Below are 21,295 nucleotides of genomic sequence, written 5' to 3' on the forward strand. Positions count from 1 at the left end.
CTCTCTCTCTCTCTCTCTCTCTCTCTCTCTCTCTCTCTCTTCCCTTGTGGCAGCCGACACACCACAAGAGAAAACCCCACGCACAAGTCACCACTCTAGCCGTGTTTTCTAAAGAACCGAAATAGGCTCTTTCCTATTCTCGGTTTCTGCCTTCCCACCGAGTGGTGGGAAATAAGGCAACTTTCCCAACACTATGTCAGAAGGAGAAGAAGAGATAAGGATATAATATCATACAAAAAGTCGTTCAAGATATCATAAATCATAACAATGCAGCCCCGGCTTTACTTCCATCTCCACATGAGGAGATGGTGGAACCAGCTTAGACTTAAGAAGCTCCCAGGGCCTGCTAACGCAAGTTAGCTGATTTGGCAGATTTTACACCCACCTCAAATCTGAAAGCTTGAAATACAATAATAGAAATAAATCAAATAACAAAAATTAGTTATTCTAAATTTCAAACAAGATAACTATAAGACCAGATGATTAGACACTATGGGCAATAACTATCCTATATATCAAGAATTTATTTGTATGTTCAATACATACAAAAATCCAATACATTGTATATAGATTCCAGAATAGTTTGATAATTAACTGAAGAAGTTGAAGGCTAACCTCTATAACCATATCCACATGTTTAAACTCGGAGTAGTCCAATACACCTTCAAGAAGCGAAAGGGCCTTGTCTGCCTTATCTTGTGCAATCGCTCCCTTTTTTACTTGGCCGTGGATATTGGCTGGAAGAGATGGGCATAGTAAAAAAATGTCAAGAATGATACAATTCACAATAATATATGACATAGATCATTCCAATAAACCAACATCTTGACATGAATGAGAGTCAAATATTTTATATGATATTGCAGTTATTTCCCGGCAGTGCTATAGATATTTATCTGCATTGGTAATGGAGCCTCTCCTAAATAGTGAAGGCCAGATATTACTAACAGAACAAAAGAAAATCATTATCAATAATAAACTTCAGTTATTGGAATAAGAACCTGCAATCATTTGCATCCCCTTCTTCAGATAATCAGAGCTTATTTCCTTGAGAATGACAGAAATGTTACTTAGGATAAGGGCTGTAGCTATGCCAGAACCCATCAAACCTCCGCCAATAACAGCAACTTTTTGTATACGCCTTGGTTTGAGACCAATGTCCGTAACATTAGGTATCTGTACAAAAAGTAAACATGAGGAAATTTCACTCATAAAGGAAACAATTTCTTAATTTCTCTTAATCAGAACCTAATTGTTCTGAAGTCTGTATTACATACTGACCAATTCCTAAGAACTGGTTAAAGGATCAATACAATAAAAATCATAATCAACATAATATAAGGAAAAATAGCGAGTGATAACGGAAAATTCTCAGGAATTGCAAGCATACACATCAGCTTATAAGCTATAACATGGGGACAAATTCTTTTCTTTTCTTTTATTAGTTACACGGGCCCCATTTAAGTTGTCTTCGGAAGATAAAGTATAAAAGTATAAATCTTTAAAATATCCAGTACCACATTATTTGGCAGGAAGTTTTTCAATACCAAGAGAACAAGATTATTAAATACAGCCAAAAAGTCTACCGCATGAATGTTTCATTTATAGATCACATCAAAAATTTATGCATGAGGCAAACAGTAATCACTATCCATTGGCAGCTGAAGATGCCTAATTTTGGATATGTTACTCTTGGACTAGGGTTGCAACTTTAAAACCCGACCCACATCGACCCAACCCGAAAATAACCCGGGTCGGGTTTAGAAAACATGGGTCTTGGGTTGGGTATTGTTCCAGGTTGAAAAACCCTACTCAATCTTGGGTCGGGTAGGGTTTTTTAAAGAAAACAAACCCGACCCGACTCTTATAGGTGTACTGTAAGTTTCTTAAATATCTCTTGAATAACATGGCTAATTATTTTCTAATATATTGATATAATTGTTTTCGTTGGGCTGATAATGTTTGTGACGGGAAAAAATAGTTTATTCCTTAAATTTATACACTTGATGATATAAATATAGAGATTTTTGGCGTGAAAAATTGTACTTTTCTACAATATTGGAAATTAGCCATTATCCTGCGCTAAATAATAAAAACCCGGCCCGACCCGAACCAACCCGAGAAACTATCTTGGGTAGGGTCGGGTTTATGAATCTAGGGTTTTCTCAAAGAAAACCAAACCGGACTCGAGATAATTTCTCAAGTAGGGTAGGATTCTAGAAAACCCGACCCACGCGACCCGAGTTGCAAAATGATCTTGGATGGTATCCCTAAAGAGATTAGTAGCAACCTAGAGATAAGTTGCAAGAAAAAGAGAGATAGCAGGGCAGTTTTTACCCTAGTGAAAATCATGCTTCAAGTCTTACGTTCCATAGACCTACACAGCCCCACAATCCTCAAAAAACAAACCCATGAAAGATAAATGTGTAGGGACTGGATTCTTCGACCAACAAAGAAGAATAAATAAATATATCCATGGACTTATCAGTATTTAAGAATTTCTGGTGATTTTTCAGGATTTGGGGGGAGCATTTGTTTCAATTTGAAAATTATATAGAAGTTTGTGGGAAATGTGGGAAGCATTTTGCCATTCAAAAAAAATGGGGGGAGCATTTGTTTCAACCCCACGAATTCAAAAGAGGAAAATTGGGGTTTGAGAAGAGAAACAGAAGAAAAATAGAAGATAAAAGAAGGATCATAAAAAGAGACATATGATCTTACTTAGGACATGATAGATTCTAGGGTATCACCATCATGAGCTGCCAAGGAATCCTAGATGTAAGAAAAAACAGTGTCGCGATCATCTGGATCACCAAAGAGGGATGCACCACATATATTGTCATGCAAGATGCTCACTCAAAAGCCTCAAATTAGGAATTATTATAAAAATTCTGGCAGCATAAATTCTCTAAAGGGGGGTTAGTCACACTGGACTTTAGGGAGAGAGAGAGAGAGAGAGAGAGAGAGAGAGAAGGGGCGGTGTTAGTCCGACTAGACTTTTAGCTTCCACATTAAAATCTCAAGTTAGCCGGGAGGTCTGTGATTTAGCCCAGAGAGTCCATCAAAATCACATTCTCTTGTAAACACGCTTAATAGAGAATCCTTCTCAAACGGGTAGAACTTCAAAGTTATAATCGGCAACTCTTTCCCCTCATGAAAAATGACCAATATACCTACCTTCTCATGAAAAAGAAATGAGAAAAATAGGAAAAAATAGAAAATTTATAAGGCGGCAAAAAATCATAAAAGGCTCATGGAAAATGTTAAAATTGGGAAAAATAGAGAAATTTCTAAAAATGACAGTCCTAAGAAAATGGCTAAAAAACCCTGCCCTTTGATCGAGTACCGCCAAAATCCTCTCTGAGTACCGCATATCCTGCCCGAGTGGAGGCTGCCTATTCGATTTTCGTGTTCCATTTAAAGTTGACTTCCTTCCATACCTACGATTTTATGTGGAACCTAGAAATTAGATCACTTTCAGATTTGCCCTTGGAACAACAGATCAAGTGCTTAAATTATTAGGCCTAGATTTTGGGAAAAGCTGAAATTATTTCTTTCTTGAAACTTATGAAATCTGGGGGAGATCTTTGGCATGGGACTAAAATAAGAAATTTCCAGCAAGATGAACAAATTAACACTAGGATTATTTCCATGTTTTGGCTATAATTTTCATTACCAGTCCCTTACTTAGATCAAATCGGCATGAGAGCGGGCTTTCTTGTGGAAAATGTGGACTCGATGAGTCCCAGGAAGGCTCCTGCTGAAGAAGTATTTACTGTATCGAAGAGACATTACAATTGATGCTACAACAATTGCATCAATATATCAAATTGGCATGAAGCGGAGACGGCATCACTGAGATTAAATGAGTATGCACGTCAGAATTTTCATGGGGCTCAAAGACACGATTTGATGGAGACCAACTCGTTCAGGCATTGAACTCAGTCATGACTTCAGAATAAGTGGGTTTCTTTCAAACAGGGGTACTTTACATACTTTAAAGTGCCACTTAACTGTTTTTAGGTTATAGACAAGTTAATTGTCAAGGATTTGTTCTTCAACCTAGACATCGGAGGTTCAATCCCAGCTTACCTACCAAAAAGAGTTATAGACAAGGCAGCCTTCTCTAATACATGTTGTATCACTAAAAAGGGGAGAATTTTCAAGGCCTCTGAAATGAGGGTTTTAACTTTTAAAACCCATGACTTCCGAAGCGCCAACTGTACAAACAAAAGCAGAGTAAGTAAAACCCCCCAGGTTTGGGCTGTAGGAACACGGTAGAGGAGTTTTCATGGAGTTCCCGCAAAAGGTTTGGCTTTTTTACTTTTACAGTGAGTGAGCTAAGATCAAGAGCTAGGTTTATCTTGTGGGATAGGAAGGTCCACTATGAGCAGTTTTGAATTTTTTGGAAGAAAATTTCAGTTTTCAATTTTCAGTTTTCAAATTATGTGTCATCAAATAAGTTTCCTCCACGCTTTCTAATTTTATTCATATGATTGAAATAGAGAGTTACATGGGGCTAGAAAGGTGTACAGCCTCTATTTCTAGTTTTGACATGACAAAGAAGATTCTGATATTGTTGTCACTCGAATTAGTTTCAAGTTCTGTAATGACCATGCCTTTTCCCCCTTAATTTAAATTAAATTTTTAAATAATATTAGTAAAATTACACCCTAAATGACATGAAGGTGAATACATAAAGTATTAAGGGTAAACTAGGAAACAAATCAATGAGAGAGATAAATTCTCATGGGGATAAGTGTAACACAAATTACAAATTTTAAAATTTCATAAAAAGAACGGGGGAAAACCGACATTTCCCAACAATATAGCCGCACGCCCCCCCCATAAAGGGGCGTTGAGCACGACTATAATTAAAAGAGGGGCCCACCTACAACACACTCACATAGAGTTTTAAGAAAAAAAGACTTTCTATTCATAACAAGATAGTATATAGAGAAATATTTTAGGAAAAGAATAGAATACGCAACGAATAAAGAATTGGTGGAAAGAATCCCATCAAAATTGGGAAGCTCCACACTCACACTCATATATATGATAGCCGCCCCCTCTGACTCTCAAAATTTCATCAAAGATAGAGAGAGGCGTCGGCTAAGAGAGAATGAGAGAGGAAAAAAGAGAAAGAAAGAAAGAAAGAAAGAAAGAAAGAAAAGAGAAAGAAAGAAAGAAAGAAAAGAAGAAAAAGAGAAGTGGAAAGAAAGAGAAGGGAAGGAGAAGAGAGGAAGAAGAAGAAAGATCTAGGGTTCATTCGCGGTTTGTCTGGGTATGTGCCGAAAGACACTCTTTTGTATATTTTTCTTTACAAATAGGGTAGGGATTGATCTAAAATCATGATTTTGATAATATTAATAAGAAAGCTCGATCTGGAATCAGTTCGGAGTCCATATGTATCAAAAAAATAAATTGATCACTCGATAGGCTCGTCCTATCTGAAATTTAAATGAATTAGGGTAAAAATCTAATAGAAAACAACTTGAATATAAATATCCTTGCTGGAAAACTGAAATTTTACTGATTTGGGCCCGAATTTAGAAATTGATAATGGCACACGATAATTTGTCTTATTTGTAATTTATAAGTTTTAATCTAAAACTTTATATAAAAGATTAAAAACTTAATTATACTTGCTGAAATATTAGAAATAACAGAACTTTATGAAGATTTACTATTTTTATAACGGCACAAATTGCCTTTGTTTTATTTGAGAATAACAAGAAGTACAGTGAAAACCTTTTTAAGAATGAATTATACATAAGAATACTTGCTGTAAATCATATTTAAAACCAGAGTTTGTAATCAACTCATTTTTTATAACGGAACAAAGTGTGTCGTCTTATATGGAAAATTTTGGAATCTGTTCTAAAAGTTTTGCGTAAACATGTAAGGAATGTTTAACTATGCTGAAATCTGAGAAAAAAGTAAATTGAGTATGGTCAAAATTATTTTTGATAACTGCACAATGAATTTTGTCTTTCTGAAAATTTAAGAAAAAAATCTGAAGATCGGAAATAAAAACGTCGAAAAATAATGTAATGAACAAACTTTAAGAATTTAAGATAAATAAAGTTTGATAAAGAGACAAGTAGAAAGTAGCGGAAAGATTGGTCAAGAAAATGTTGAAATCAAACTAAGAAAAAAAGAACAAAGGAAACAACAAAATGAGAGTGAACATTGAAGTTTAGAACATCTGACTCTGTGGATGTCATTATGTCAGGTTGAATACTTTTGTTTCTCGCCTAAAGATCTCCATTTTCTCGAACTCGAAACATCAAGGCAAGTTTTGGATTGACTTGTTTAATAATGATAACTAAAATAATTTGATTATTATTAAGTAGAATGGTTTTTGAGCTCAAGCTCAAATAGATTTTATGAGCTAGAGTTTTTAAATGGCGTGGGTGCCTATGTTGTTTGGGTTATGTTAGATATTGATTCTATAGGACCTAACATAGATAGGGTGTCCCTAAGAAATCCTCTCCATAGTTAGATATTGATTCTATAGGACCTAGCGTTGATTTGTGGAGGTTTAAAATGGACGTCTACAAAATGGTCCATTTTGTGCCTCTACAGATCGAATGGTTGGGATGATCCTATGGAGATGGTTTGTTAGGAACAGCCTATCTATGTTAGGTTCTCTGGAATGAATGGGTTGGATGAGTCAAATAACATGAGAGATGCCCTAATTAAAAACTCTACCTCAGAAATTCTAGCTGACTCAGATACCGCGCCCCCTTATTATTATTCTAGCTACTACAATGAAGCAATTTAGTTATGGATTGTTAGATTGTTAGTTAGAGATTTATTAATTGTTATTTGTTCCGTATGAGACATGAGGTATGAATTTGAATATCAAAAGTAGTAAGTAATGAAATGGTGAAAATGCTAGAATTTGTGAGAAAAAGAAAATTTTCTATTTTAGTGCATTGGTGTGCCATACCTTAGGATTGGGGAAAATAGGGAGGCAGGATGAAGGAGAACCCTTGGATCCGACCTTGGGCGAAACGCCAAAAGCCAACCAGACCGAAAGCGTACATCTGCTTGGGATTGCATTGATGGGTGGAACCTTTAAGGTGACCCGACAGAAATCTTAAAGGGGATCACATTCCAATAGGAAATGGGGGATCCTTGATGGTCAATGATCGCCAGCCAGGCTATAAAGAAATCGCAGAATATGAGAAAAGAACCTTGGGAATGCCGCATGATCATTGGGAAAAAAAAGAGCGTTGCATTTTGACTGTTTACCCATGGATTTGTATTTTTATTTAACGATGTTCAATATCTTAAATTGCAGTTATAAATGTTGCAAATTTCGGTTTCCTTTCTATTATTTCGTTGTTGTGAGAATTAGTACACTAATTCTCATATTATTTAGTTATTATTATTTTGCGAGCCTTTCCTCTACTTCGCTCTAACCCACCTACCCTACAGCCTAAAGGAAACGTAGGTGACGAGGTTGGAGCCTTTGCCAACAAAAACATATGAAGACCCAATGTGGGAATTGGGAGTGCTGGAGTCAAGAGTTGCAGATTGACATGATTGTCACATGACATCCGGGGTCTTGTTTTAGTTGGATTTGAGTTATTAGTTTTGGATTTCAGACTTCAAGTTTAATTTGGTTTAAATTGGTTATTTAGGATAGTGTTTTTTATTAAATTGGGGATGGATATTATTTTTAATTGTTAGGAACAATATTAATGGCAAGTTTTTTTAATTTGACAAGTTTCTAATATCGCTTCCGCTTATGCTTAGCTCGTGGTGTTTAAAAAAATTGTGGTTTTTAATTGTCTTTTCCGTAGCGACCTGAGGCAATGGAAGCCGGGGTCGTTACAAGTTCCAACATTATTTTGCTGGAAATTTGTAGCCTTAGTGAGTAGAAACTCGGCTATTGGTTAAGGACCTCCAGTTGCTATAGCCCATCGCAGCTACCCTACAGAAATGGAATTGTGCAGTATACCACAGCTATGACTCAAATGCAGAACAGATGGGTGGCCTTTCCTCGAGCCAAAGAATCTAAAATTTTCCCCTCCAGTGAGATTTAAATTTTATATATATATATATATATATATATATATATATATATATATATATATATATATATGTATATGTATATGAGGAAAAGGATTGTACACTCGACCGTACCTAAAGTTAGGTACGGTAGAGTGCCAAATCACATGGGTCCCCCATTTTTGGTGGGCATCTAAACCATTCATTTGCAAGGCCCCATCATAGATAGGGTGCATACCAAAAATCAGCACCATTGAATCATCCTAACCCCTCCAAAACTGGAGGCCAAAATGGGCAGATTTGTGGACAAACACTGTCTGTCCATTTTGGCCTCCACAAATGGATGGGTTAGGATGATCCTATGGAGCTGATTTTTGGTATGCACCCTATCTATGATGGGGCATTGCAAATGAATGGTTTAGATGCTCACCAAAAATGGGGGACCCATGTGATTTGGCACTCTACCGTACCTAACTTTAGGTACAGTCGAGCGTACAATCTTATTCCTCATATGTATATATATATTCACTGGTAATTAATGCCCACAGATCTATCAGTTTCATTTGGACGGATGCAAGAATGTTTGGCAACAGCAATAAACATCCATATACCAACTATATAACAAGCAAATTGCAGCAAGAAACGGAATTAATTGGCATCCTATGTTAAAAAATATGCGTGTATTATCTATGAAGTAAAGATTGGTATTCTATTCGTGTTATTAGTTCAGTTGGATGGAAAAACCAATTAAGTATGCATTAGTATGTGTGCACATTTTCCTTCCAAGGCGAAACCTATCAATCCCCCTCCCAGTCTCTAACAAAATTGTATATCAAACCTATGTTGCATGGATTCTTTGCCCACTATGCCGAATCCATGTCGACAAGTCTCCACATGCGAATCGGACATGGATTCACATGCGACACCCGGATTCTTGTCATAGCTGCGTCCAGCACGAATCCCCTTTTTTTCGAGCGAATCCGATTCATCATTGTCTCTTTTCCGCACGAATCCTGTTTTTTCAGGCGAATCTGATTCATCGTTGTCTCTTTTAAAATACGAATCCTGTATATTTTCCCTGTACTCTTTTAATAAAAACCCTAGTGCCTCGACCCTCGGACTCTCCCTTCCTCCTTCAATTCTCTTAATACAAAACTCGCAACAACCCTCTGCCCTCAATTTTATCATGAATATGTATACATGCATATACATACATGTATATATACATATACATATTTAAATTTTTTATTTTGAAATTTTTATTTTATTTAAAAATTACCTAATCCGAATCCTACTTTTGGGGGCTTGCCGAATCCAAGACCTCGAATCCGTGTCGGATCCCAACACACGAATCCGAATCCATGCAACATAGATCAAAACATCTAAAACTAACGTTTTATAACTCGAAGAGATAAATATAGGTGAATTACATCTACCTCATTACAACAGAGGTCATAAAATCAATCAATTTGAGAACATAAGTCAGCAGGAACAATTGTTAGGGTATAAAAGATTAAATAACACCATCTCCTACAATTCATTAAAAAATCCCCATGTAATGGCCAACCCAAAAGAGGTGCCACATGTGCCGTGTGTAGGCCAACCCTAAAAAGAGGGGCCACGCGTGAGGGGGTGTTAAAGTATAAAAGATTAAATAATGCCATCTCCAACAGCTTAAGCTTTCGGAGTAATTGGTCGTTTCACAAGCTCATGCAAAAAATTCTACTACAATAAAAAAATCAAAGAATAAGAACTATGAGGAATAGATCTGCTGACAGGGATAACAGAAAAAAGTTCCCAATCGACAATGTCTTGTATAAAAGATGAGGAAGTGAAAATCAGCAAAATGAGAACATGTAGTCAAGAGAAATACCTTTGAGGTTGCACGTCGAGCAAAGAAGACATGAACAAGACCTTTAGAAGTGCTTGATAAGACTAGTTCTTTGAATAGTTTTGTCTCCTAGAATTGAAAAATATTTCTTTAGTCCATAATGATACTACATTTTGACACACAAACATCCTCTAAAACAGAAATCAAGTAGACAAAATGGTAGGCCATATTAATGAACTCAGAAATCAAATTTTCTTGCATATATCGAATTCAATGAATCCTTGACTACACTGGTGAAACAAAAGTCTAGATAATAACACATATTTTCCTTGTAAGAGCCGATGGATTGCATATATAATTAATTTGTGCAAAGAGAAAAAGAAGACATACTTTCAAAACACCAGCATATCCTCCAAAAACGATACCCTCCTCAATTGCATCAAGGCAAGCCTGATGTTGTGGCATATTTGGAGCCGTTTGTCTTGCTCGTTGCCTAGAAACTTTCAATATCTCCCGAGATTCAGAGAGGGAACCAAGTTTATCAGTCCTACGAAGTGAAGATAACCAAGGTCTACGTCTCTCAGCAATGTCTAAAGCCCAACGTCGTGATACAGTCAACAGCTCTTCGGAATTGACAACAGCATCAATAAGACCCAACTCCTTCCCTTCTCTGGACAGTATTGACTTTGATAACTGTGAGGAATTATTAGAAGCATCCACTTATCAGCACAATATAGAATTGGATGGGGATATGCAAGTAACAATTGGCTATGGCACATGGATTAAATGTTTAATAAACAAAAGTGATTTGAAGAAATAACTTCTTGATAACAAAAGTGAATTAACAGAAAGGCTGGTGACATATAAACAACAAATCTAATTAAAATAAATGAACAGACATGATGACATAGTGCAACAAGTATCCAAGGAAAATTATAATATGGAAATGATTTATGAATTATATAGTGGCATCCAGTTCCAGCAGCAATAATAACAACAAAAACTTTAGCATATTTTTGAAGATTAAACGAATATACATATGAGCATTATAAAGACGTATAGTGTGACTACCGATTGATCGGTAATTGCAATTACAAGGACTCAACCATCCACTTTTTCCGAGTCAAAAGATCAAAATCAAGGCAATATGACTCAGCATTTCCCAAAATCCAAGATACAGATAAGCATATGGGTGTCCCATAACATGAGCTCTGTTTTTTTGGAAAGGATAAGTGTCAATATATATATATATATATATATATAGTGTTCCTGCGCAGCTGCTCAGATAGCTTATCTCTATGAGAGCTCATGTTCCTGCGCAGGAACACCTCTCTCTCTCTCTCTCTCTCTCTCTCTCTCTCTCTCTCATATATATATATATATATATATATATATATATATATATATATATATGTATATATATATATATATGTATATATATATATATATGTATATATATATATATATGTATATATATATATATATATGTAGAGAGAGAGAGAGAGAATGGATACAACATAGGCCATGTACATGCCGTATCCCCTATCTAAGGTTTCAAGTTTTGGTTTCGACATGCATCATGCAAAACCATGAGAACATATAGAAACATATGCAAATGATGAGAATTTAAGAAGAAACTCTAGAAAGTGCCCGAGTAAGCACAAATAACCCCTCAAAAACTATCACATAAGGAAAAAAAAACACAATGTTTAACATCGAACACCTAGTGGCATGTGTCACAAAGCGTGTCTGATAATTCAGTACAAACTAGATTTCTGATGTGATTCAGCGGTCATTAGATTTGGATGTTTTACATTGGATAATGGTTATTTTTTCTTTTATGTAGGATTTTCTTTGGATTTACTGACATTTATTTAGTATAGATGTGGGAGATGTCAACATCATCCTAAGGCCCACCAATACTCATTATCCATGGCCTATTACACAAACTCAACACATCACTGTCACTTAAGTGACAAGAAGAAAGAAATATGGACTAACTATTTTTAGTAAATACGAACTACTATTTTTTAGGAAAATGGAGAACTGTTTTTAGTAAGTGCAGAGTTACTAAAAAAGGGCGGCCCAGTGCACAAGGCTCCCGCCATTGCGGGGTCTAGGGAAGTGCAGACTTACTATTTTTAATGAATCCAAACATTGGCAAAAGACCCCTCAACCTTCCTTATAAACGCCAAAGGAGAAGAGCCCTAGAGATGTAATTTGGACATTTTTGAAGAAAGCTCAAGCAACTCCCAGCAAGGTATCCTCCCCATTTCACCCCCCCTACTATATTACTCCCATTTTCTCCCTTATTATGTCCTACATTAATTTTTCTCCTCTTTCCACTCCACCATTCCAGGTTGAGTTTATAAATTGTTTTCCTTTTCCCCCTTATTTTTCTCCTCTTTTATCTTCTTTCTCCCTTGCCTTGATCTTGATAATTCTTTCTTTCATTTCTCCTTATCTTGGCTGAAATCAGTCCTAATCTCCCTCACTCTAGCTTTCTCTTTTACATCTCTCGACAATTACCTGCACCGGACGATCCAGCCAAGAAGCCCGACACAACACTCTCAAGTACTGATCATTTTCTATTCATTTTAGCAGCTTATCCCCATATTCCATACCCCCCAAACCTTTTCCATCAAATTTACACCTTTTATTTTTCTTGAGTAATCCTACCCTTATCAACCTACCATGACTACATTAACCACCATCATTCCCTTACCTCAAATATTCATTAGGCTAAATTAATTTCTATTTGATGAATGAACTCTAAAGTTTAGAATTTCTATGTATACCTCAGCTGAATTTGATCATTAAGCTTTCTTTAACATGATTTGCGAATGCATGTTATAACACTAGATTCACACCAAATTGGTATCAAAGCTAGGTTTGCATCATGCAATTCATATAAATATTTATACATAAAACATACGCCAGGTTTTAAATGCAAATCATATAAATATAATTATTTAATACATACTAATAAAGTATACCACTAGTATACTTACAGTTTTGGTTTTGTATGCATTTCAATTTCGATATGAGTTTCGATAGAGATGGAAATGGAAATATTTCAGTCGTTTCGTGTCGGTTTCGATGGAAATTTAAAATCTTGCACTTACTTGTATCTGTGTCATACCCTATAAACACTAGTATCCGGGACCATACAAGTATCTAGGCATTATATCTGAGAACACTAAAAGATATGAGAACCAAAGACATTTGCATTTAGAATTATTTGCACTCAAATGATGAAGGCCATGCATATTACCGTGTTTATGGGATTAACCAATTAATGAAAATAGTAATAAACACTGATTTAGGCTTGAAATGAGTTCAACATTTCTGAAATGGTAAATAACAAAACAAATCTCTACGTAAAACATAAAGGCATCTACGTGTGTAGTAGTGTTTTGAACGCACAACCAATGCCTGAACAAGCATGTACTCTATTAGACTATAGAGAAGACTTACCAGCATCATTTCGACAGCCTTTGTCAACCCTGCAAGCCTTGGAAGCCGTTGGGTGCCTTTAAGATAACCATGAATCATTTAGTGAGACTATTGTTGCATATGGAAAACAAATAACAGAAATAGAATACAGTATCCTCAAGGAACTGAACCAGATATAAAGCAGTATCTGTACCTCCAAATCCAGGAATGACTCCTAATGTAAGTTCTGGCAAGCCAAGCTGAGCTTCTGGTGTAGCAATGCGGGCATGGCATCCCTGTAAAATTAATGAGGACAAAAAATAAGTAAGTTTTAGAATACTATCATGAAAACAAAATATTGAAAATAGAACAATTTCAACATAGCAAGAACCACAAACCATTGCCAACTCTAAGCCACCGCCAAGTGCCAGCCCTTGAATAGCAGCAACAGAAGGCTTTTTAGCATCTGAGAGTATCCAAACACACATGGACAAGAACATCTCAGAGAAGAAAATGGCACTGGATTAAGATAGAAATCTAGTTGAAGTGCAATAAGAGAACTTTGTCACCAGAAAACCATACTATATGTCTATATCGGCTATGACATGACGGTAATCTACAAATAAAATTTAAAATTAACCTATGAAGCCACAAAACTTCCAAAGAGTGAAACAGGTAGAGACCTTCGATTGTGTTGACAATAAGATCAACAGATACATCTGGTAAAACTGACATGTCTCCTGCCAGGGCAAAAAGTTCAGCGGTAAAATGTCCATTTGAATTTTTTTAAAGAAAATGTCAAATTATCATCAGGTGGCGCACTCAAATGCCTTGAGATATACCAGTCTTGTGGATGTACTGAAAAACATTGATGTCAAAACCACCCGAAAATTTCCCCGCCTCACCTATTAAGAAAGAAGCAAAAATATGACCAAACAGAATATAAAGTATAAGCATCAGTTTATAAACAATAGAAAATTTGCAAACTAATGCCACAAAGAAAAAAAAAAGTTATTTTTGAAAATTAACAATTTCATTGATACTATGAAAATTACATTGGGGACCAGGGGTCCCAACTTGCATTACATAGAATCAATTAAGGGTGGCTAGGAGCATACTCCTAGGCCAGTAACAAGCCAAAAAAAGGTCTTCAGGGTCAACAAATATAGTGAGGTCTACACCTCCATGCGTTGCCACCCTGTCGAATAACTATTTCACTTCCCTTTTCAATTCTTCATCTACTACCCTTTATTTCTTGAGGTCCCGCTCTCAGCTTTTTCAAAAACAGGGAAAAGGCAAGGCATTCATCAAAACAGACTTGTCATCACCATCTAGATAGTCATTCAGTTTGTGCTTTTAGGCAAGTCGTCAAAACCGAAAACGCTTCCTCCATATTATGCTGGATCTAGGACTTTGGCAGGAAAAGGAGAAAAACCTCTGGAATCCTGTACAGGAATCCCAAAGATCTTCTGCTCGTAGGCTTTTCTTCCACCAGCCGGATACCCTCCGCCTTAGTCACATCCCATTTTTGCCTCCTCACAGCCCTTTTTTGGAACCCAAGTAACTTAAAGAAAGAGTGCTTGGACAACGGTGAATGGGTGTCTTTAATCAGGATAATCCCACGGAGTCTATACCCAGTGAACGGCCCAACTTGAGGCTCTAGCCTGAGTAGATTCCAGACCTCACAAAGAATGAATAGCCATTTTCCAGAGCAAGGAGAGGATTCTCTTGGATCATCAGGAGTTGTCATTCCTCCTTTGTTAATGGTAGTCAGGGAGAAAAAGTCTTTCTTTAGGCTTGAGAGCCTCTTCAAAATATGAGGTTGAGGGTACCTTTTAATACCAAACCCAAGGCCTTGAAACATCCGCTTCTAGAAGGGAGCGCTAGAACAGAGAGAATTGAAAAGACGCGAAATGAAAGACCAACTTCCCAACTACCGAGAAGAGATAAGTTAATGGATGCACCCACATATGCTTTAATCACGATAACCTCTCTCAGACCCAAAAACTAAAACCTAAAACCATCCTGGATCCAAAGCTACTGAATTAGCTATAGATGAGACCTATCCTACCAGATTTGGAATAGAATTTTAGGAGCTTCAACAATTTGCTATTTATCTTCCTTGATCCTGATTTTGAACCCAAGATATTCTCCAATATATTCATAAAGAAATTTTCTTGTGATCTTCGCCCCCTGACCAGGGGATTTGAACCATCATAAAAACCGCCAGGGGCTCGATAGTCAAAGCTCCTCCTGGCTCTTGGGTGTAGGACAACTGTCTTGGTATTCGTGAATGGTGCATCCAGCCAAGCAATTTTCTGCCTAGGGGCAGGGTATTTAGGCTTAGATATCTCGGGGCTTACCAACAGTAGACCTGAATGTTCTAGATTCCTCTCTTCAGGTCCCACAACACCTTTTTCGAGGCAAGCCATAGGGATTTTCTTGGGCAGCCCAACCTGAAGATTTGATTGGTTAGATTTGAAATTTGAATTACATACGGGGCCCAACGACTCACCAGGCAAACTCCCCTTACTAGCCGGAGATTGGTCCGCCGGCGAAAGAAAACCCGATTCTGGGATAGCGGGATCAGGATTTTCCGTCGGAAGATCAACTCCAATGGTATAGGTCAGGTCTAAAATTTCGAGCTTAATGCAGAAACTAAGGAAATGCCAGCGGGGGGGCTAGAATTTTGGCAGAGACATAACTCATACAATTCTGGTGGTCGCCTTCCATCTTGGTTTCTACAACCTTACCAAAAAGGCCCCCTAACTCCTCCACCATTGAGACAGCCCAGGCGTGCAATGGAATGCCATAAAAGTGAACCCAATGAGCATCCTCACTTTGAATAAATTTCTTTTTCCATTGTGAGAGGGAAAGCAAATGATTATCCAAGGCCTCAGGTCCCTTAGCGAGGATCTGTAATGCTTGTGACTCGGTTTCAAATAAAAAAAGAACTTCATTCTTCGCCAACATAGATGGACAATGTAAAGATGGGATTTCCAAGGACACTTGTGCCCATTTCCAAAGCTCCTGCAAGGTCTCATTATGATTTTTCTTTTTCCCTATCAGGTAAGCTCTTAGGGAACCCATTCGTATATCCACTTCCCTACCCGAGATAGAAAAAAATGGAACCCCTGAACTTTCGTGACAGTAAATTTTGCCTGAACCTAGCCAAAGACCATCCTCACCACCATTGGATTCTACCCTAGAAGATGAGCTAGCACGAGGAACCCATTTTGAGGGGATTCTGGCCCGATGACACCAGCGGCATTCATCACACCATCTGAAGTTAAGGTATTGACAGGGAGAGAACCATATTCCTAATATGTTGTCTTGATTATGCTTGAATCTCCCTGTGGGTTCCCCCCCCCCCCCCAAGAGATGTACTAGGTGAGGGGGACATGTTCGGTCTAGCTTGCGAACACCTTCTGCATCTAATCTGCCGTCCAAAATTATGGTAGCGACAATGTGGGCATTGCCAATCCTCCGCAATTTACACGACCAAACTTCTTTAGAACATCCTGTATTAAAGACCAACTCCGATGTGTACCGCGGTTGAATACTTGGTTGACATGGAAATAACTTGGGAGAGTGAATGAAAGTTTTGATTAACTTTGTGGGGCAAAATGTGGAATTGGAGAAGAATGTGGCCAAGGGAGTCGACTCGGGCAAGTTGAGGACAACAGGATGCCACAGAGAAAATTATAAAACCCACAAATATCCAAGTACAATGAACTCTGAACTAAGAGGTGTCAAATTAATCAAAACGTGCAAATAAATGTCTTACTCATACACAGTAATGTAAATGTTTAAATAGGTAGGGTTAATTTTGTTCATATGACCCAGTAATTAGCTAGTTGAATAAACAAATACCTGTTTGAAGGAGCATCACATTGTAACTAGAATACAGAAATTGTCCTATAATGAGCAAAAGCATGGAAGCAGACACAAAAATAGCTCTAGATAAAAGTACGAGTAGAGGCCGAATGTGAAGGTAGCATGTCGACATCAAAGATAGAAAATCATGACACATTAAATTATCAACACTATGTAAAGTGCGATTGAGTATTAGACTCCATCCTAAAATTTTCTTCATCACATTTCCAGGATTGAATTAAAGACAAGGTTATAGGTCAAAAATTTCCGTGAAAAATTTGGCAATTTCGGTGGAAATTTTGGCAAATTTTGATGCAAAAGTGCAGAACGCATAGCGTTGATCAAATCTTTATTTTTTATTTCCTATTTTCGTCATTTTATTTGTAGCATTTTTTGTTGGGGCGTCAAAACTTGTCCATTTAGCTTGATTTTGATGTTTTTAGAAAGGTTTTTCGATTACCTATCTAAAGAGCCCAAGATTACACGATTTGGACTTGATTTGGCTAAGTTATAGACAGTTTTAGGATATGATATTTTAGGATTATCTTAATCACATTTCTTGCTTTTATTTTTGTTGCTTTAGATAGAAGATGGAGAATAATTGTTAGGCAAGTATTTAGGGTTGCTATTCTTAGATTTTGACTCTCTATATTATGTAATGGCATGAGGAAAGAAAGATGGAGAATCGAATAAAGTTTATTTTTGGACATCACTTGTGAAGAGAGCATTGGCTCTTTCACGTGGGTGAAGAAGCTTCGCTCCTTTCACGTGTTATATTGGAGTTTTTCTTCAAACCGTGGCATGGGTTTTCAAACTCCCGCGAGATTATTTTAGTTGCTTCTTGTGTTGATCTCCATCTTGGTGTTGTTGTCCATGCTCCCTGCGTCAAATTTGGTGGAGATCTTCAAATATCGGTTGATATCTTTAAAATTTCTGTGGAAACCTTGTAAATAAGTGTGAAAACGAAATTACAGTCAAAACCTGTAAAAAAAAATGATTCATTGCGTATTCCGTTTCGATCTTGGCTGAAACCAAAATGTTCGGCCAAAATTTAAAACCATGATTACAGATACTGAAACGAAAAAACTAGAATGCTCTAAAATGCTAAAGCACATTCTTATGAGGCATGACCCAAGAGATGCTGAAGCTAGAAAACACTTCTCCAAATTTCATAGGCTAGATTTTTATTTTTTTTATTTTTTTTTGAATGATAGCCAAGAATATATTAAGCAAAAAAGACCGAGATGGTCAAAATACAAAGAGGAAAAGAGAGATAAACAACATGGGAAAATCTAAAACAAAATGAAGGTGGGAGAGAATTAATCATAGGCTAGATTACAATGCAGGAACATATGGTCTACCATCTCGCCTGACTGGATGCATACGGCACAATGATCCACAATACACATATTTCGATTGCGCAGATGATCCGGATCTTATCTAGGAAAGCCGTCCATCCAAAAGGACATATTCGGCGCGGAGCGGGAATGTCCCACACTCTAGCTACGGGCGCAGCTATAGCATGATATTATTTTTTGTCCTAATTTTGTTCTTAAATTTTATATTGCATATTTTAAATATTTTATTTTCCAATTTATTCCATAAAGTAAACCCAAAAAAGAACGAAAAGAATTTAAATATCCAGAGATATCCAGAGATAAACACTTCCCGGGAAATTCCCAAGGCAAACATTTGTCACCACGATCAGTTCAAAAAAATAAATATTTGTTACTATGATATGAATACAATTAGGACTTGGGACTCCTTATGTATGTCCAAAATAGTCAAACAAACTCTCTATACATCATTGAAACCAAAGATGGATTCCGATTTTTTATCTTTATTTAATGGCGAATTCCAATGTTTTATCAGATCACATTTGTTCTTTTTTTTCTTTTTTTTTCTAAATAATGGAATTTATCAGATCACCTTGCAAGTTGGTGCAACCCCATGGGTTCGTGAGTTATTCCGGATAACTTTAGAAGCTTGATTAGTTAATCTTCAAGTCAAAATAGCACAATCAGTCCCAAAAGCCAGATTAAGCATTCAAGAAGTTGATGAAAAATAGAAACTAGCCTAGATGTTAAAATAAAAACTAGCCTACAATTAGAAACTTTCAAAAGATAGCCAGTGATCATCAAGGCCAGATCATGTCACCAGTGTACTTCGAGAAAATGAAAGTTCCCTTCCCACTATTGTTCTATTTTTTTCTTGTGTTTACAGTCTTGGGCAACTAGACGCAAGACTTGTTTTGCCTATCGATCTTGCCAGCTAAATCCAACATATTTGATAAGGATCTGATTGGAAGGACGGTCTATTTGTTTAAGGTGAATTTTTTTATTGGACACAAATAAAAAACTATCGCATGAAAAAATTTGTGACACATGTTTGCAATGAGCAAAGATCTTAGAATAAACATTTTCATTAACCCAATAAGAAAAAATCACAATGGATGAAGATTTTTATCATGCGCCCAGGAAGACCCCAATTTCAAATAGCAATCTGAGCTAATATGAATCTTAAGTACAGTTTTTCAATACAGAATGAACACATATATAACATAGAAAATTCCAATTGGACAGCTGAAGTTTACCAGTTACAACGATAGCTTTAACATCAGCTCTTCGCATCGCTTCGGTGTATTTCTCCATCAATCCATCAATAACTGCAATTAAAAACAAGCCAAAATCAATCCTAGAGCGGTTCAAACTAGGGAGAAATTAAAAGATAAAATGTTTGAGTTAATTCACTTCGCAAACCTAATATATCTCGTAACTTGATTAAATACAAAGTGCTAACAGAAGTCAATCCAAAAACATCTTCGAAAATTCACACACCCTTAACCACGGGCCATTTTGATACAAATATTTTATAACCCAGGATTGTAAAATCCTAAATTTTTTTACATACTAAAACCTTGATCTTATAAGCTAAAACAGGGATTTAAAAACCTAAGACTTTGATTGTACAATTTTCAGGATTGTAAAATCCAGGTTTTAGCTTATAAAATCCAGGTTATAAAATTCAGATGTTAGCTATTAAAATCCATGATTTTACAATCCTATGTTATAAAATCCTAAATTTTACAAGCAAAAACCTTGATTTCATAAGCTAAAACCGGGATTTTATAACCTAAAATAAAACCTTGACTGTACAATTTTCAGGATTGTAAAATCCAGGTTTTAGATTATAAAATCCAGGTTTTATCTTATAAAATTCAGATTTTAGCTTATAAATCCAGGATTTGACAACCCTGGGTTATAAAATCCATGTATCCAAAAAATCAACAATAATCACATTAATTGCCATAACCAATTCATCATCAAATCTTCAAGATCGTTAAAATCCGGAAAATAACACGGATTCAGATGAAATTAATGAGAGAGAATGAGCAAAAAAAAGCATAGAATCGAGCTCACTTGTAGGAGCTAAGGAATTAACAGGAGGATTTGAGATCGTGATGACTGCAACTCCATCATTTCCAACATCCATAGAGACTCGCATGTTCTTCGCCATTGAGATTTATTTTTTTTTTGGAACGAAATCAAGGGTTTGTTTTTGTTTGCTAGAAAGAGAGACTGAGGGATAAATGAATGGGGATTTTGAGATTTGATTGGTATTTATAGAGGAAAGGAAAAATGGATCATGCTACGAAAAGACGCGAGTGATCCGATGGAAAGCTATAATTAACTCGCCACGTTTTTTATTGCCATTTTATCCGACGACTTGCATACCAGAAATGCGTACAGACTACATACCGTAAGTAGTCAAGAACATACATATCATATAATTGACCACAAATGACAAAGGGAAATGTTATCAGCACTACTGGATTTTGATGAGGGCACTCCTCACTTTATTAAAAGTACGGTATGGCCAGCACCATAGGATGATCCAAACCATCCATTAGATGAGCCACAGCCTAAATAGATTGTGCCCCAAAAATTATTTCCATAGGTTTATCCTAACCCTCCGATCTATAGAGGGTTAGGATCAACCCTCTAACATTCAGATCGGAGGGTTAGGATTAACCTATGGAAATGCTTTTTGGGGTACAACCTATTTAGGTTGTGGCCCATCAAATGGACGGTTTGGATCATCCTATGGTGTGGGCCATACTGTGCTTTTAAT

At 36.6% G+C, this 21,295-nt stretch overlaps 1 protein-coding gene across 1 annotated transcript in view; it reads right to left on the reverse strand.

Annotated features, from left to right (window-relative positions):
- AIM1 (Enoyl-CoA hydratase/isomerase family) overlaps window positions 1–20,821 on the reverse strand; it is a 29,839-nt gene extending 9,018 nt beyond the window's left edge. Inside the window, exons 1-11 of the mRNA XM_077363225.1 lie at window positions 20,584–20,821; window positions 19,758–19,829; window positions 14,131–14,193; window positions 13,972–14,028; window positions 13,687–13,754; window positions 13,503–13,584; window positions 13,331–13,386; window positions 10,244–10,546; window positions 9,896–9,982; window positions 1,002–1,176; window positions 616–737 (exon numbers count right to left, since the gene is read on the reverse strand). Of these exons, the coding sequence (XP_077219340.1) occupies window positions 616–737; window positions 1,002–1,176; window positions 9,896–9,982; window positions 10,244–10,546; window positions 13,331–13,386; window positions 13,503–13,584; window positions 13,687–13,754; window positions 13,972–14,028; window positions 14,131–14,193; window positions 19,758–19,829; window positions 20,584–20,680 (1,182 nt within the window). The 5' untranslated portion in view covers window positions 20,681–20,821. The remainder of the gene's footprint in view (window positions 1–615; window positions 738–1,001; window positions 1,177–9,895; window positions 9,983–10,243; window positions 10,547–13,330; window positions 13,387–13,502; window positions 13,585–13,686; window positions 13,755–13,971; window positions 14,029–14,130; window positions 14,194–19,757; window positions 19,830–20,583) is intronic.
- Window positions 20,822–21,295: the final 474 nt, after the last annotated feature.

The sequence above is a fragment of the Tasmannia lanceolata genome, unplaced genomic scaffold (genome assembly GCF_043159265.1).
Source record: "Tasmannia lanceolata isolate RefF3 unplaced genomic scaffold, GAP_Taslan_0.1 ptg000003l, whole genome shotgun sequence".
Taxonomy (NCBI): Eukaryota; Viridiplantae; Streptophyta; class Magnoliopsida; order Canellales; family Winteraceae; genus Tasmannia; species Tasmannia lanceolata.